The sequence below is a fragment of the Acipenser ruthenus genome, chromosome 6 (genome assembly GCF_902713425.1).
Source record: "Acipenser ruthenus chromosome 6, fAciRut3.2 maternal haplotype, whole genome shotgun sequence".
In the NCBI taxonomy this organism is placed as follows: domain Eukaryota; kingdom Metazoa; phylum Chordata; class Actinopteri; order Acipenseriformes; family Acipenseridae; genus Acipenser; species Acipenser ruthenus.
Genome location: NC_081194.1, coordinates 45,430,126 through 45,446,133, shown reverse-complemented (window position 1 = coordinate 45,446,133; position 16,008 = coordinate 45,430,126). Strand labels below are relative to the sequence as shown.

At 36.6% G+C, this 16,008-nt stretch overlaps 1 protein-coding gene across 2 annotated transcripts in view; it reads right to left on the bottom strand.

Annotated features, from left to right (window-relative positions):
• Positions 1-16,008, bottom strand: part of nid1a (nidogen 1a) — a 62,750-nt gene that overhangs the window by 20,025 nt on the left and 26,717 nt on the right. Inside the window, exons 10-14 of one of the 2 annotated variants that reach the window (XM_059025431.1) lie at positions 8,742-8,870; positions 7,982-8,125; positions 5,790-5,918; positions 1,437-1,667; positions 425-600 (exon numbers count right to left, since the gene is read on the bottom strand). In XM_059025431.1, coding sequence (XP_058881414.1) covers positions 425-600; positions 1,437-1,667; positions 5,790-5,918; positions 7,982-8,125; positions 8,742-8,870 — 809 coding nt within the window. The remainder of the gene's footprint in view (positions 1-424; positions 601-1,436; positions 1,668-5,789; positions 5,919-7,981; positions 8,126-8,741; positions 8,871-16,008) is intronic. The other variant, XM_059025432.1, reaches the window with a different exon arrangement.

Here is a 16,008-nt window from a genome sequence, read left to right as displayed (position 1 = left end):
GCCATTCAACACTTACAGGGAGGTGTCATTCAACACTTACAGGGAGGTGCCATTCAACACTTACAGGGAGATGTCATTCAACACTTACAGGGAGATGTCATTCAACACTTACAGGGAGGTGTCATTCAACACTTACAGGGAGGTGTCATTCAACACTTACAGGGAGATGTCATTCAACACTTACAGGGAGGTGTCATTCAATACTTACAGGGAGATGTCATTCAACACTTACAGGGAGATGTCATTCAACACTTACAGGGAGGTGTCATTCAATACTTACAGGGAGATGTCATTCAACACTTACAGGGAGGTGTCATTCAACACTTACAGGGAGATGTCATTCAACACTTACAGGGAGGTGTCATTCAACACTTACAGGGAGATGTCATTCAACACTTACAGGGAGATGTCATTCAACACTTACAGGGAGATGCAGCACAGCCTTGGCTTCATTCTTCTTCATGGTATAGCCCTCCAGAGGGACATACTCGATCTTCCCACTCTGAGTAAAGAGTAAGTGAGTGCCGGGGGGCAGCGGGTGCACATCTGGCCTTGGAGTGGGTCCAACAGGAGGAGGAGGAGGGGTGCCTGATTCAATGCCTGAGAAGATAGACAAGCCAGATGGGGGAAGAAGTCATTGTAGAATTAGGATCTGCTTAGGAATTGAATGTTCATAACTATTTGCACCACCTCTCTGAAATACTGATAACGGACAATGAAAAACTAGTACAATCTTTACAAAATAGCAACAAAAAAAACAAAAAATTCATAGATGCATATTTGTTTTGGAATTGTTCTTAACCTTCTTGGTCAGGTTTCATGAATAATAATTTATCATTACAGGCTTAAAAAAAATAAAATGAAATAATAATAATAATAATAATAATAATAATAATAATAATAATAATAATAATAATAATAATAATAATACATGAAAATAAATAGGGTTCTTTGTTTCTGTCCTTTACCGATTTTCACTGATAAATTCACATTCTTTTTTTTAATTTTTTATTATCCTTACCAGTTTTTACCGATTTTATCCCAAATGTTTAATCTTGGTCCTCCAGATGCAGTAACAGTAAATCGCTAGTAATAATAAATAATGTTTGTTGCCTTTTAATTGCATTGTAACAAATGTACACAAAAAAGATCACATTGTTGAGAAGTATAACTACAGATATGTCCCCGAACATCACTGACCTGACTTCGTTCCCACAGATTTTCTAACGGTTTTCAATTGTAAAAATAAATACCGAAAAAAAAAAAAAAAACTAAAACAAAGAACCCTATACATAAAGGAACTGCAGGAAAAGGTTCAGATATACATTTTATAACTGCACCTGGCATAGCCACTGTGATGTCATGCAGCAGTTTCATTTTCATGCAAGGATTTCTTTACAGTAACCCCCTCCGGGAGCCCATTCCTCAGCACTTACATGGAGGCCTGACCCCATGCTCAGACCTGGTGCCAGGGATCTCTTGGCCATTCCTATCCACACACCAGCACTGGCCTGTGCTGGCGTGACACTGAAGGGGGCTGTAGTTGCCCTGATCGTCACAATTTGGGACATACTGGCCGGGGATGGGACGAGGTCCCCGGGGGAAGAACCCAGAGGAGGTGTGCAGGATACTCTCTCGGTGACGCTGGCACTGGGTCTTCTCTGGCTCTGTTAAAAGGGATATACAAATCGAAATTAAGTGGTACTGGAGAAGGCAACTTCTAGCAATATTGGGTAAACCAGCACAGTGTTTAAAAAAACCCCAAAACATCAGTAATAGGTAGGGCTGCAGCGAAGGGTACATTTTGACCTTCGAAGGTTCGGAACACATTACCAAAGGAAGGTTCAAACCTTTGATGGTACTCATTTGCATAATGTACTGGTGACGTCACCATAGCTACTTGTTTATATTTGATTGAAAATCCTATTTTACATGTAGTCCATATAAATGGAATAAAACATTCACATGTCGTTTAAAAATACGTTATACAGAACAGTAATCATGTTTTTATAATTTAAATAAAAATAAATATACACATTGTTTATGTACACGTAATTGATGCTGCTTGCGATATATACAGTAAGCTTGCATTGCACAACTGCAGCAGACTGAGGCAAAACAAAGCTTTAACATTTACCGTTCCAAGCAGGTTATCAGTCACAGGGATATTTTACTACTACTAAAAAATATGAATACTAATACTAATAATAATAATATGAACTTACGCTTGTCAAGTGACCCCAGAGATTGGTTATGCCTCCGTGATACGAGTCGCTTGCACAGTTTGTATTCAATTTTTTTTTTACAAAAACAATCCCAAACAGCAGAGGGGTTTCGAGACATTTCTTTCAATACAGCACACGTTATACAGCACTTTGCTGTCGAGATGGCGAATGAAGAAATTAAAGGTTTGCCTCTGGATAACGTGAGCTGGAGGGGGAAAGGTGGGTGCTCAGTTTTCAAAATTATAATTATTAGTGTTAGCGTATATTTTGTATGTTTCAAACATATTCTACCATCGCACTTCTCTTACACTGTCTTATACACAGGGTATTCAGAACATATTTTACTGAAACACTACAACCACTATAGTTACCGCTCCAGTGCTTTGGCATACTGTACCCTACTACATACAGGGCAGCGGCGCCATATACAGTTGCTACGTAATGATTTGGTAGTGGATTTTAATACAACTTTTGTTTATGTAATATCCATTATACAAATCAAAAGATCGAATTTTGCACATTTAATGTGCGATTTATAGTATTCACACATTGTCAAATGTTTTTTTTGTTAACAGAAGAAAAAAAAAAAACATACAGTGCGTGAATGCAACTTGACGAACCTTCGAAGGTTTAAAACTACCTTTGAATTCCTGGCTAGCGAACGAACCTTCGAACACAGCCCTAGTAACAGGGTTTGTCCTTCATCATTTAAATTTATAACACCTGAGGGGTTTTCAGTCTGGAAGCAACCGTTTTTTTTGTTTGTTTTTTTGCATTTACAGAGGGGCACCCACTGGTTTTAATTGACTAGTTGATTGTTAGAATTGCTTTATGTTTTCTTTGCCTTGAATTTTTTTTTTACTGTCTCTCAAAAATGAATTCAATAAAAATTGAAGACGGGGGTTAGAAGGAAAAAGCTCCCCATGTGTTCAGCATCTCACACACTGACCACATTTATTGCTAGTCATAACAACAATCTTCAGTTTTCCCACAGACATAGACACACCACAACAATACTACCACTTAGGGACACATTATACTGTATTCTTTAATATATGTTGTCTGCAGACGCAGATTTCTGTAATTAGTGTTGGCACTTCCCCCATTTGTTGATGTCAGCTAACCACAGTAATCCCAGTTCAAGTGAACCACATTCAGGGCTTCTTCAAGCTGTGCATCTTCACAAACGTTTCTTTGTTTGTTTTTTCAACCTTTAAACAATTGACCCAACTCTTAGGATGTTCATACAACTACTTGTATATCATTTTCAGTTGCTCCTAAACCTGTTAGTTACCTATTTATCTTTACACAGGTTTGCTAAAACATGTTTTTCTTTCAAAACTGTACATTTGAGGAATATATAATGGATGGGATGTGCATGGCGCAAAAAAATTAAGGGAACTATTTGGTTAGCTACAAGAACTTTAAGTTAGGATTTGATATTTGTCTTATTCAGGGATGTCCTGGAAAAAAAAAACTTTAAAATTCACAATTTAATTTTCATAATAAACCTCAAATCATTATTTGTATCTTGTATGTGTTTAAACAAGTTTCATTGGGAATGTTTACAATGAAAGTAGAGCTTTTATATTTATGGTAATTAAAAATAGCTATGCAGATACTTTTAATGTCATGCATCATAATAATTGTACTATGAATTAAACAAGCAAAAGAACTTTGTGAGATTTTAGAATATTACAGAATCATTGCAAATTAAAATCATCACACAGCATAGCTACTATATTTTGTCCTTTTACTGTATTATGACAGATCTGAATGTAGTTAAAACTGACTGGAAATTATAAAGCAAATGTAATACACATGTAAGAGAACAGAGGGAAACATAAATAAAAAAGACTGGAAAGGAACATTTTCTGAGAAGAATAAAAAGCATTTTAATGGTATAAAGGTAGCAAGAATGTTCGAGGGAGGAGCATTTTTTCAAATTTGTTCTCTGTAACCTCTTGACAGTTTAAAAAAAATATTTTATTCCTTCTCTGAAAATGTGCATCACCACTTCAAAATAGGCCCTGTGTGCTGTACAAGCACATCTACAGTTACACGCTGGCTCTTTAGTTTCTCAAATGAAGAAGTCACACTACTCTGCAAAAAAAAGCTGCAGCCCTGCCACAAAAGATCATGTGGATCTGTTTTCTATTTCCTAAACATGATCTTGGAAGAACTGCCAAGGTCAGACATCTGGTTCTTTTTCATCTGGAAAATGTAGTATGAGGAAATAAATGGAAGGTTTTCTTTATTACTAAATACAAAATGATTTAATTTCCTCTGTGCATGCGTTTAAAAAAAAAAAAAAGGGGAGCCATGTCTATCAAAAACCCCTTTGAAAGCCAAAGACAATATTTCAGTTAGAAGATACAAATATTAGTCTGGATTCCAGGGCGAAGTGAGTTATGAATCCCACAATTAGAATGCAGGCTCTGAATAGCCAACACAATCTGTCTTGTTTATGAATATGAATGTGTTCTTTAGTCTAAGCTCTTCATTTCACTTCCAGCAGGGGTCTTTCATGTATTCAGTTTTGGAACTGGTTTTGAATTTAGTTACAGGGAGGAGAACACAGATTACAGATTAAGACAATGGAATTCTATGGTCTTTGAGACTTCTTTTAACCAATTAAATTGCTTTTAAAGCTGCCGGGAACACAAGATAGTCCATAGCTGTACATTGTGCACCACTTGATTTTATATGTACACTTATAATCCAGGACTGGCAATGGGACGTGAAACAAGCAATGTAATTGGTCAAGCAAGGTTCCAGCTGTCCGTATGGATGGATACGGACAGTTGGAGCCTTGTCACATATTCTAAATCACTGCGCTGCCTCCTAGAATTTAAAGTAACGGTAGCCATCTTGTTTACAGTTACAGATGTACAGTAACTAGAAAACTGAGTGACCAGTTACCAGCAAAAAAAAAAATCCCAGAATTTTTAAGTAGACATGCTGATTTGGATGATGAACAATTAACTGGAAGACAGCAAAACACACACACAAAAAAAAGAAAAAAAATAATCTGTCTTTATACTCACTCACCCTGACTTTGTCACTTCAAATAATGTATTTTTAGTGGTTTGTAAACACTACAGAAAAACACAAAGACACTTTTGCACATTATGCACCCCTGTCCGACACAGACCTTGAAAAATGACTACAATCTGAGACGTCATTATTATTATTTTTTTACTCCCGTTATGCTGAAACAGCGTCTTCACACACACAAATAAAAATGAAATCATTGCCATCTCAAATAAAAATGAAATCATTGCCTCCTGGTGGATCTTTTCAATGGCAATGTAAAATTGAACACATCAAAAATAAATACAGGGTGATTCGAAAGTAAGTTTACTACATCAGCACGTCCGTATATTTGGCGTATACGGACACCCTGACGGGCCTTACATGCAGTGTCTGTCTGATGCAATAAAATCTCAATTCCCTCTACTGTAAACCCTAGTTTTGCAAGAACACCATTATAATTTAGGCAAATTGATCATTAGTGTTTCCAAAACAAAGTTACAAGGGTAAATGAGTGAAGATAAGGCTTACCTGTACTTTCCGATACACACTGGAACCCATCACCACGGTAACCTGGCCTGCACTGGCACGTGAATGACCCTTGAGTGTTGTAGCAGATGGCTTCAGGGTGGCATCTGCTGGGCTGGCATTCATCTATATCTGTTAGTTATATAAGGATTCACCCATCAGAAACATTTTGAAGGTATTTTGGGGCTAGGTGCCAACTATTAATGCATGAACATTTTACTACCTTTGGAGGCTTGAGTTTAAATGTGACTGAAGTCACTCACAGTACTGTTCAATCATTGTATTGTGTAAAATGTAAGTAAATTAGATTATCCTGTGATCTCTGTCATACACAGTAATGATCTCTATAACTGTGCAAGGAACCATCCTTAGTATGATATGCAGATGTTTAAAAACACTGTTAGTATGATATGCAGATGTTTAAAAACACTGTTAGTATGATATGCAGATGTTTAAAAACACTGTTAGTATGATATGCAGATGTTTAAAAACACTGTTAGTATGATATGCAGATGTTTAAAAACACTGCTTGCCTGCTGTAGGGGGTGATCATTGCAGTCAGACAGGGCACACATACCAGAACACCCACTTGCTCCCATTCCCTTCTCACAGGCAGCTCCCAAAGGAATGTACATCTTTTCAATGGCAAAACCAGGTGTTTTCACTGGACACATTCAATACATCACATACTGTAATTTAGTGTCCCCATTATGGCTAACTGACTTAAGGGCTAGTCACACTACAGTGTTTATTTGCGGCGTTTTTCGTTTTGAAAAATCGAACCTATGGAATTGAATACTGCCTTTCACACTTGAGCGTAATCGCTGCAAGAAAAAAAATTAAACATGTTTGATTTCTGAACGAGAAACGCTGCGATTTCCACAGTCCTTCTACATTTGGAGGCAATATGAATCGGGTGCAGGCTGCCGCATTGTTGTTCCGATGAAGGAGAGAAAAAAGGGGATGAATGCGGGTTCACTATAATAAAATACCACTGACCTGCATAAAAATACCGGTATGTAAAATAATAAATAATGCAATTAAAGCAGAGGTAGCCAATTTGATCTAATTTAATTAAACCACAATACTTCACACTGCAGTTTATGTTGTTTCTGAGCTGCAGTGTTTACTGAAAGCGGATGGATTTACTTCAGTTCAACCCACTGGTGGTAATTCTTTTCATAGAAAACACAATATACAAGTAGGTGTTCTGCTTCAACAGTAAAATTATATATATATATATATATATTTGTAATTTTTTTAATGTTTTTATTGATGGTCATACCTGCTATTTGTTTTTACCGCTACCCCTCTTTAACCCGTTTGTATTTAATAATACAACGCATTTTCACAGGGAAAGCAATTTATGTATTTTAAAATTAAAATAGCGTTCACTGTAATTTCGATTTCCTCACATATTTTCCCTTATTTTCTGTTTGTTTTGCATATTGAGATATGTATTGTGCTGCTTATAAAGAACAATGCACTACTAGAACCAGGCGTTCCAATGGTCAGTTGAAGAAGAGAAAAACGCTCATGTGTGAATACAAAAATCGCTGTGAATCGGCTGCCGTAAAAAACGCAGCGAATAAACGCTGTAGTGTGTTTAGCCCTTTATTGGTTGTAAAACCACTTCATGCAATTAAGCTTATAGAAATTAAGGCCTTTGTAGTGTACTATATTTCATTACATTACATACTGGGTGGGGGTTCACAGTCTTCATTTTAAAGCATCATTAGCTTTTTACTCCCAAGTATAATTATCACGTCAAAAAAAATAACAGTAGTTTATTTTATAAACAGCCTTTGATTTCCTAAGAGCCCTTAAATCGCTGAGTTGTTTATTTCCTTTAAGAAACAAACACTGCTAACCACACTTTATCAGAAAGCAGACACAGTTAACTCATGTGTTCCAATACACTTGTTTACATTCCCTGAAGGAAGTTCTTTCTCTTGAAACCTGCTTGCTACTGCATCGCTGTTGCATGTTTATTTTCAAAATTTTCTTTTTGTTACTATTACCGATGCAACTTATATTTTCAACTTAATAAGGCTTTGCACAACATTTTGGGGCACTACATGCTTTAAACAAAAATTACATTTTTGAAGCATTTTGAAGCATTTTATATACATTTTTTAAACAACCACCAATGGTTACATTATGACACTGTGAGTGTGTTGTGTTGCTTCACCCACCATCACAAGTGCGACCATCTCCATTAAATCCTGGCAAGCAGGAGCAGATGTAGGAGGAGCCCCCTGTGTAGCTACAGCGTGCTCGCTCAGGTATGTCACAGCTGTGACTGCCGCTCTGGCAGTGGTCAATAGGACGGTCAACCGCTAAAAATCAAAGAAAACTATTTCTTATTTCATTAAAAAGGCTATGAGATTACTCAGATATGTAAAATGTGTTCTTACTTAATCCAGTACCTCATGCTATTGTTATGAACAGTCTATCTGTGGTTGTGGGATAAGCAGAATATTAGATTTTCTTCACACACAAAGTTTGTATTCCAGTATGAACCTCTATATTAAATTAATATTTTAAATATAACCCTGTAATGCCCAAGTGTTTTTTAAATGAGAAAAGCTACTTTATGTAACTAGATTCCGTTTCTTGTACAAAACACTACCCCCCCCCCCCCACCCCCGGCAGCACAATGTACTTCATCTGAAAAATTCTGTCTTGTGAGCCTGGATTTAAAAAAATAATAATATAGACGGTGGCTAAGCATTGCATCATATGTGATAGAGAAATGGGCATTACAAGATTAATACTGTTAATATTAGACAGAATAACTGTAATCAACTATTACTGTCACATTATTGCCTTATACACTCCTGGGACCCTATGGTTTTTCCTTGCAATATTCTCCAAATTATTCCCAACAGATATGCCCAGGGTAGAATGCAGACAAACGGACTGAGAAAAGACACACAGTATGAAAGGACTTACCAATACAAGTCTGCCCATTGTCAGCAAACTGGTAGCCCTCAAGACACTCACAGCGGAAAGTGCCTGGCTGGTTGTTACAAACTGCGTTGTTGCCACAAATGGTAGGTCTCTCTCTGCATTCATCAACATCTATGAAAAAAAAGAAAGAAAGAAAAGAAAAAAAGAATATATATATATATATATATTAGGGTTGGAACGATAATCGATTATCGTGATATTATCGATAATGTTTTTGCATCGATAATTGTATTGCGTTGAAAAATAATTATCGATAATCATTTTATCATCCGTTACCCACTATGATATGCTTGTGTGTAACAGTAACTCTGCAATGAAGCAGTAAGACAGGACTTAACTGTCTGCGTGAGACGCAACATGTGATCTGTGCGCGCTGCGTAGAGGGAAGTTGTAACATGTGATGTAAGGTTCACCGAGTAAAGGCAAACTTTTGGGCTAATGGCGATGGCAACTGCAAAAACTACCAAACCTTCCGAAAATATTTTAGAAAAAAGAATCAGCATCAGTCCTGTGTGGCAGTTTTTTGGAGTGACAGAAAGTGATCCGCAAGGTAATAAGCCCGTCTGTAGGCAGTGTGGAAAAGTTGATATTTTTGAATCGCAATTTATAATTTTTTTTTTTTTTTTTAAACACTTTTTTTAATAAGTAGCCTATATTTCAAAAGTTGAAAAGCTACCAAACAAACATTTGGTTATATTATTTGTGCTTTTTTGTAACCAACCATTGTTTCATAACTTTTATTAAAGATGCTGGTCTTTTTGAAAATTGTCTAGTTTTATTTCTTCTAAACTCGTAGAGGCAGTTGTCATGTTGCTCAAGTATATATAGCTTTAAATTTGGTAAATTCCAAGACATTTTACATATGTTATTTTTTCAGCCGATAATCATGATTATCGTGATAATTTACAGCCGATAATTGATAACTGAAAATGTCATTATCGTCCAACCCTAATATATGTATGTGTGTATATATATATATATATATATATATATATATATATATATATATATATATATATATATATTAAAACACAAGAAAGTCTGTTTAGGCTTACGTTCACTTCTCAAATAGGTACACCAACCTTAGTTTGTAGACTGAAGTCCCAGAGACCAATTGGTCGCACACTCAAAAATAGGACAGGATTTACTGTAGTCTCCTATTAAATAAATCCTCTTTGGATTTGATTTTGTTAATTATCAAGCAAACAAAATATGAAAGTACATTGCTAAAAATAATACTACAAATTAAGGATAAATTGCAAAACAAAATGAAACCAGATGAATACCTGAATAACTTCAGGAACAAAAGACAATGGATGAAATTCGACACTGAAACTGAATTAAAAGCATACAAAATGAAAAAAGTATGAGAGAGACACTCAAGACTATAATAATGGGACTGTGTACAATTGGAATAATAACCCTAAAAGATATTATCAACAACGTGGAACAAAAACTGCTGGATCGCCAACCTTACACAAGTGATAGAGACTCAAGCGATTTGGGACACTCAACTGACACCTCGTCTCCTAAAAGGGATGTTTTTTTGGGCAATCGTAATCCTTTAGAAAAAATGTAAGAAAAAATCAACTTTTTTTCCTGTGGGTACCTTAAACCCTACGCTGAGAATCTTTAGTAAATTAGTAGAAAGTGATATAACAACAATGTTAAATAAGCATTCAATACCCAAACATCATAATGTGAGTCAGCTGGAAAGGAAAGTAATTAAGGAGTTAAAAGAAAACAATAACATTGTAATTAAGTCAGCAGACGAAGGAGGTTCTATTGTTGTTCAGAATTCTGAAGATTATATTTGTGAAGTTCGAAGACAACTAAGACAGACAAGTTTTTATGAACCCTTAACGGGAGATCCGGTTTTATGATTAAAACAGAAGAGTGATGTCATTATAGAGAAAGCAGTGGAAAGCAAACTGACCATACAAAACCAATTTGATTTTTTAAAGGTGGAATTCCCTATAACACCGGTATTTTACACGTTACCAAAAATACATAAGAATCCTTTACAACCTCCAGGACGACCTATAGTTTCAGGTAAGGCTCAATTTCTGAAACGCTAAGCCAGTTTGTAGACTATTTCATTCAAGATACTGTAAGAGATTTACCTTCTTATTTAGCAGATACCAGAGATGTGATCAGAGTGCTTTCCCAACACACAGTTCCTCCTAATTCGTTTCTTGTTTCTTTCGATGTGGAAAGTTTATATACCAATATACCGCATGAGGGGGGATTGAAGGCGCTGTCATTTTATTTTGAAATCAAACAAAATGATTTACCCATGAATTTGTTGTTAGAATTAACTACATTTATTTTAAAATCAAATTACTTTTTGTTTAATAATAAACACTATTTGCAAATCCATGGTACAGCAATGGGCTCGTCATTCACCCCAAATTATTTACATTTTTACATGGGGAAAATAATATATTAAAAATAAAAATACACTGCCTCCAGTCCACTCCTACAGTGTATTTCATTGTGGAAAAGGTACATTGACAACATTTTTGTAATATGGACTGCTTCTGAGACTGATTTGTTTTTGTTCAGAGATTATATAAATAATACATACTCTATTTTAAAATTCAGCATGGAATTCAGTCACACAGATACATTTTCTAAAAATGTTGATGGTAAATTTGACACTACTTCTTTTGTAACCCTACGGATAGAAATACGATTCTGCATGCAGATAGTGATCATCTTAACATTATGATTAAAAACATTCCATATGGCCAGTTTATACGTCTAAAAAGAATATGTAGTAAAGAGTCTGATTATGAAATTCAAGCTAAAGACACGCAGAACCGTTTTCTATCTAGAGGTTACAAAAGAAACACAATTGAAATGGCATACCAAAAAACAAAAACAATACAACGCAATGCACTTTTAGAAACCACAAAAACGAATGAATCTAGTGAAGACAGAATCGCTTTTGTTTCTGAACACAACTATATGTCTAATGAGGTTAAGAGAACAATTTTGAAGCATTGGAAAATATTGAAATGTGATCCACAATTACAAACTTTTATTACTTCTCCACCTAGGTTTTGTTTCAAACGAGGTTAAAATATTAAAGATGCAGTAGTCTCTTCAATGTACAAACCATCAGCACCAAATGAAAATTGGCTAACCAGAGAATTACATGGGAATTATCACTGTGGGTGATGTATTCATTGCTCCAATACATACAATACAAAATTATTTAACCATCCACATTCGGGTCAAAAATTTGTGATTTCATTAACTGTAATTCAATGCATGTCATATATATCCTTAAATGACCTTGTGGGCTAGCGTATATAGGACAAACAAAAAGACATTTAAAAATATGCATAGCAGAACACAAAGCTGCAATCAGAAATAACAATATGGATTATGCCATAGCGAGATATTACAAAGGAATGAATCAGGGCTCTGTTTATAGCGATTGAAAAAGATCTAACTCCTATTAGAGGTGGTAATGTAATTAAACTGTTAAGAAGAGAATCATTTTGGATTTTTACGCTAAAAACTATGGAACCTTACGGACTAAATGAAACACTGGATTTCAGCCAATATCTGAATTAAAATTATGGTTTAAAGAATGTTACTTTTTTCAGTTTTAAAGGTGATTGTATCCTCTCTATCTGCTTTAGTAGAAATTTGTATCACAGTTTTGCATCATTAATTAGAAGTAGATTAACCTAAATGTTGATCTTATGAAAATTATACAATGTGGATAATTTTGTGAAGTGCCAAATAACTTAATTTTGTAGTCAAACTTTTTAATTGTTCATGGATGTATAAGTGATTACAGTTGAAAGTCTCAAATATTGAGAACTAATGGAAATTGTACAATTTAGAGAGGTCTGTAAATTGCTAAATGACTTGATTATAATTGAATTATCTAATTGAATTGGTATATGTATATAAGTAACTACAGCTGTAATTGAAATCGTTGTGAAACTGACAAAGACCTGTTGTGTTGAAACACCTAGTTCTACCATTCTTTTGTTTGTTTGCTCGTTTTAGTAAAAACATGTTTTAACTAATAAAATGAAGAAAATCTTTTTTTAAAAGACTCAGTAAATCCTGTCCTATTTTTGAGTGTGCAACCAATTGGTCATGCAGCTAAAATTGCTGGGAGTTAAAGTAGAAGCTCTTTAGCTAGAAAGCTTTTCTCTATCTGGATCGGGGGAAGCTGAAAATCCCCTTAAAGAAGCCTGAAAACAACAACCCAATATTCTTAATAACCTGCACTTAAGAATTTGATAAGCAAGTTCAATCACAAGTGATTCACTATATCCACCAGTGATATGCAACACAGTCATGGAATAATAGTTTTGTTACAGTAACACAGTACAGTACTTTCTGTACTGGATATTTTAACAGTTTAATCCATCACTGAAATAATCCGCCCCTCTTGTCTAAGATCTGTAATTATGTCTAGCTGGGAGATTCAGAGTGAGAAGCACAATAACAGACGTTTCCAAAGCATAAAAGCAGTCCTCAGCAAGAATTGAGCAGTAGCTTTTGTTTCTCTCTAAGGAATTCCGTAATGATAGCGTCATTGTGAATGGAAAGTATGAAGTACTGTACCCCTTTATGGGAGTCGAAAATGAAGCCCATAAAGCCTGAAATGGCTTTAAATGCTATATTTATTTTTTCCATTTCTGGATTATAAGCTCCAGGAAAATATAGCTGGTATATTTAGACTGCTATAATTAGGACTTGTGATTTTCGGTTTTAACCGATAAAACACCCCAGATACAAAAAAAAATGAAATCGGTGGATAGCCAATAAACACCGAAAAAACTGTAGAAATGGTTAATCAATTCACATTGCCTTTACCCTTTTCCCATTAAAAAATAAAACCTACTACAAAAATAATAATAAATACATTTCCCAGTGCTGCTGGGCAATGTCCCGCCTTCCTGACTTGTATCTATCAGTGATTTGTTCTCAATACTTTAAACCCGCCCCAACTACTGAGTGACAGCACATACCTACATTTCTATTGGAGACTCCTCTTGGGAGATTTAAAATGAAATTACAAATCAGGATGGACTCTTGTTAGCGGGACTTAAAGCTGCGTTACAGTTAAGAGATGGAGGATTTAAAATAGAATTGTGGCAAAATGTACAAAAATGCCTCCACACAAAAACCCCAGAAGAAGGTACAACTTAAGTGTGCAAGTACTGTCGAGTTACTACTATACATATTTTGACAGAAAAAAAAATGCTCAAGTAACCGAAAACACTAATTTCACACAGTATATCAAAAACGAAAGCCCCGAAAAAAACGAAAGCCCTGAAAAAAAACGAGTTACATAAACCTTGAAAATAGCTAAAAATAAGCACCGAAAGATACAATTAATAAAACCCGAAAAACAGAAGCCCTAACTATAATATATGATTATATGTCCCACGAGATATACCACGCCTGGGGTGGTGATAAGGCCAGAGGCGTAAGGGCCGTTAACTACCCCAGAAGTGGTGTATATTATCGGAACCGCACGGCCCGAAGTGGTTTATACCACTTATAACACAGCTACCTGTCATTTGGGGGAATTAAAATAATTAAAACATACTTTAAACACCCGCTCCCTGGGCCCCCTCATCGCATCCTATGGTTTCTCATACCATTTCTATGCTGATGATGCTCAGATTTTCCTCTCCTTCCCCACCTCTGACTCCACCATCCCCTCCCGTATCTCTACCTGTCTGTCTGCTATTTCCTCCTGGATGCACTCGCATCACCTCAAACTCAACCTCTCTAAATCTGACCTCCTTTTCTTTCCCTTCTCCTCCTCCCCCTCCTCTGATCTCTCTATCTCTGTTCCTCTGGAATCTACCACACTCTCTCCCTCTTCCTCCGCTAAGAACCTCGGAGTCACCCTGGACCCCTGCCTCTCTTATTCCCAGCACATCTCCACTCTGGCACGCACTTGCCGATTCTTTCTGAGCAACATCCGAAGATTCCTACCCTTCCTCACCAACTACGCCACCCAGCTCCTGGTCCAGGCCTTGGTACTCTCCCGCATAGACTACTGCAACTCCCTCCTGGCTGGCCTCCCTGCGTCCGCCACCCGTCCACTCCAGCTCATCCAGAACTCCGCTGCCCGCCTGGTGTTCTCTCTGCCTCGCTTCACCCACGCAACTCCACTACTCCGCTCACTCCACTGGCTCCCGATCACCGCTCGCATCCAGTTCAAGACTCTTGTACTAGCCTACAGATGCCTTGACCAGACTGCACCCAGCTACCTCCAGACCCTCATCTCTCCCTACACCCCCACTCAACCTCTCCGCTCTGCCTGCACTAGAAGACTGGCTCTACCTCCTCTACGCTCCCCTGCCTCCAGAGCCCGCTCCTTCTCCACCCTCGCTCCGCAGTGGAATGACCTTCCTACAGATGTCAGAACTGCCAAGTCCCTGACCACATTCCGGCGCCTCCTTAAGACTCACCTCTTCAGACAGCACCTATAGAACTCCTCTGTTTTTCCCCTGGGACACTTATCACCCTTCCTTAAATGCGCTTTACTTGCTCTTATCTGCCCCCTATTTTACTGCATTTAATCCTGTACTTCAGAATACTGTAATCTGCCAAGTGTTTAATCTGTAGTATTTTGTATTTAATCATATCCTGATGTAACTATCACTGACACTGTTATCTGCTGTATTATTGAATTGTATTTTGTCACACTTGTACTTGCTTGAACCAAAGTCATTGTATTTGTCTTGCTCTTAATTGTATTATTACTTGTACTGTGATACTTGAAATGTATTTGCTTACGATTGTAAGTCGCCCTGGATAAGGGCGTCTGCTAAGAAATAAATAATAATAATAATAAATTAAGACAAAACCAGAAACTTATTGTGCCTCAGTTTCCAGCAGATGCTTCAAATCCAGGCCGGTAATTCAGGGGGTGGTGTCTGGCCTTGTCCACCTGCTTTTCTAAAAGTTTTTATGACTGACAGGAATACATTATTGCTGGTTTTAAACTCGCTGTCAGCAGAGATGTTAAAACGTCTACAGTTATAATATCTATTTACTGTCCAGCTCAGCGTTATAAAACTGGAGACTGAATACTGGTCTCCAGTTGAACTTCTTGCACTGGCATAAAATCCCCTTAATGTTATTGAGATTTTTTTTTACTTATTTTCTTAAAATTAATGTCCATATTTTTCTTTAAGACAGCCTTTAAGTACATTAACAGCCCATGCTGTAGTGTGTGTTTTTTTCTTTTTCAATC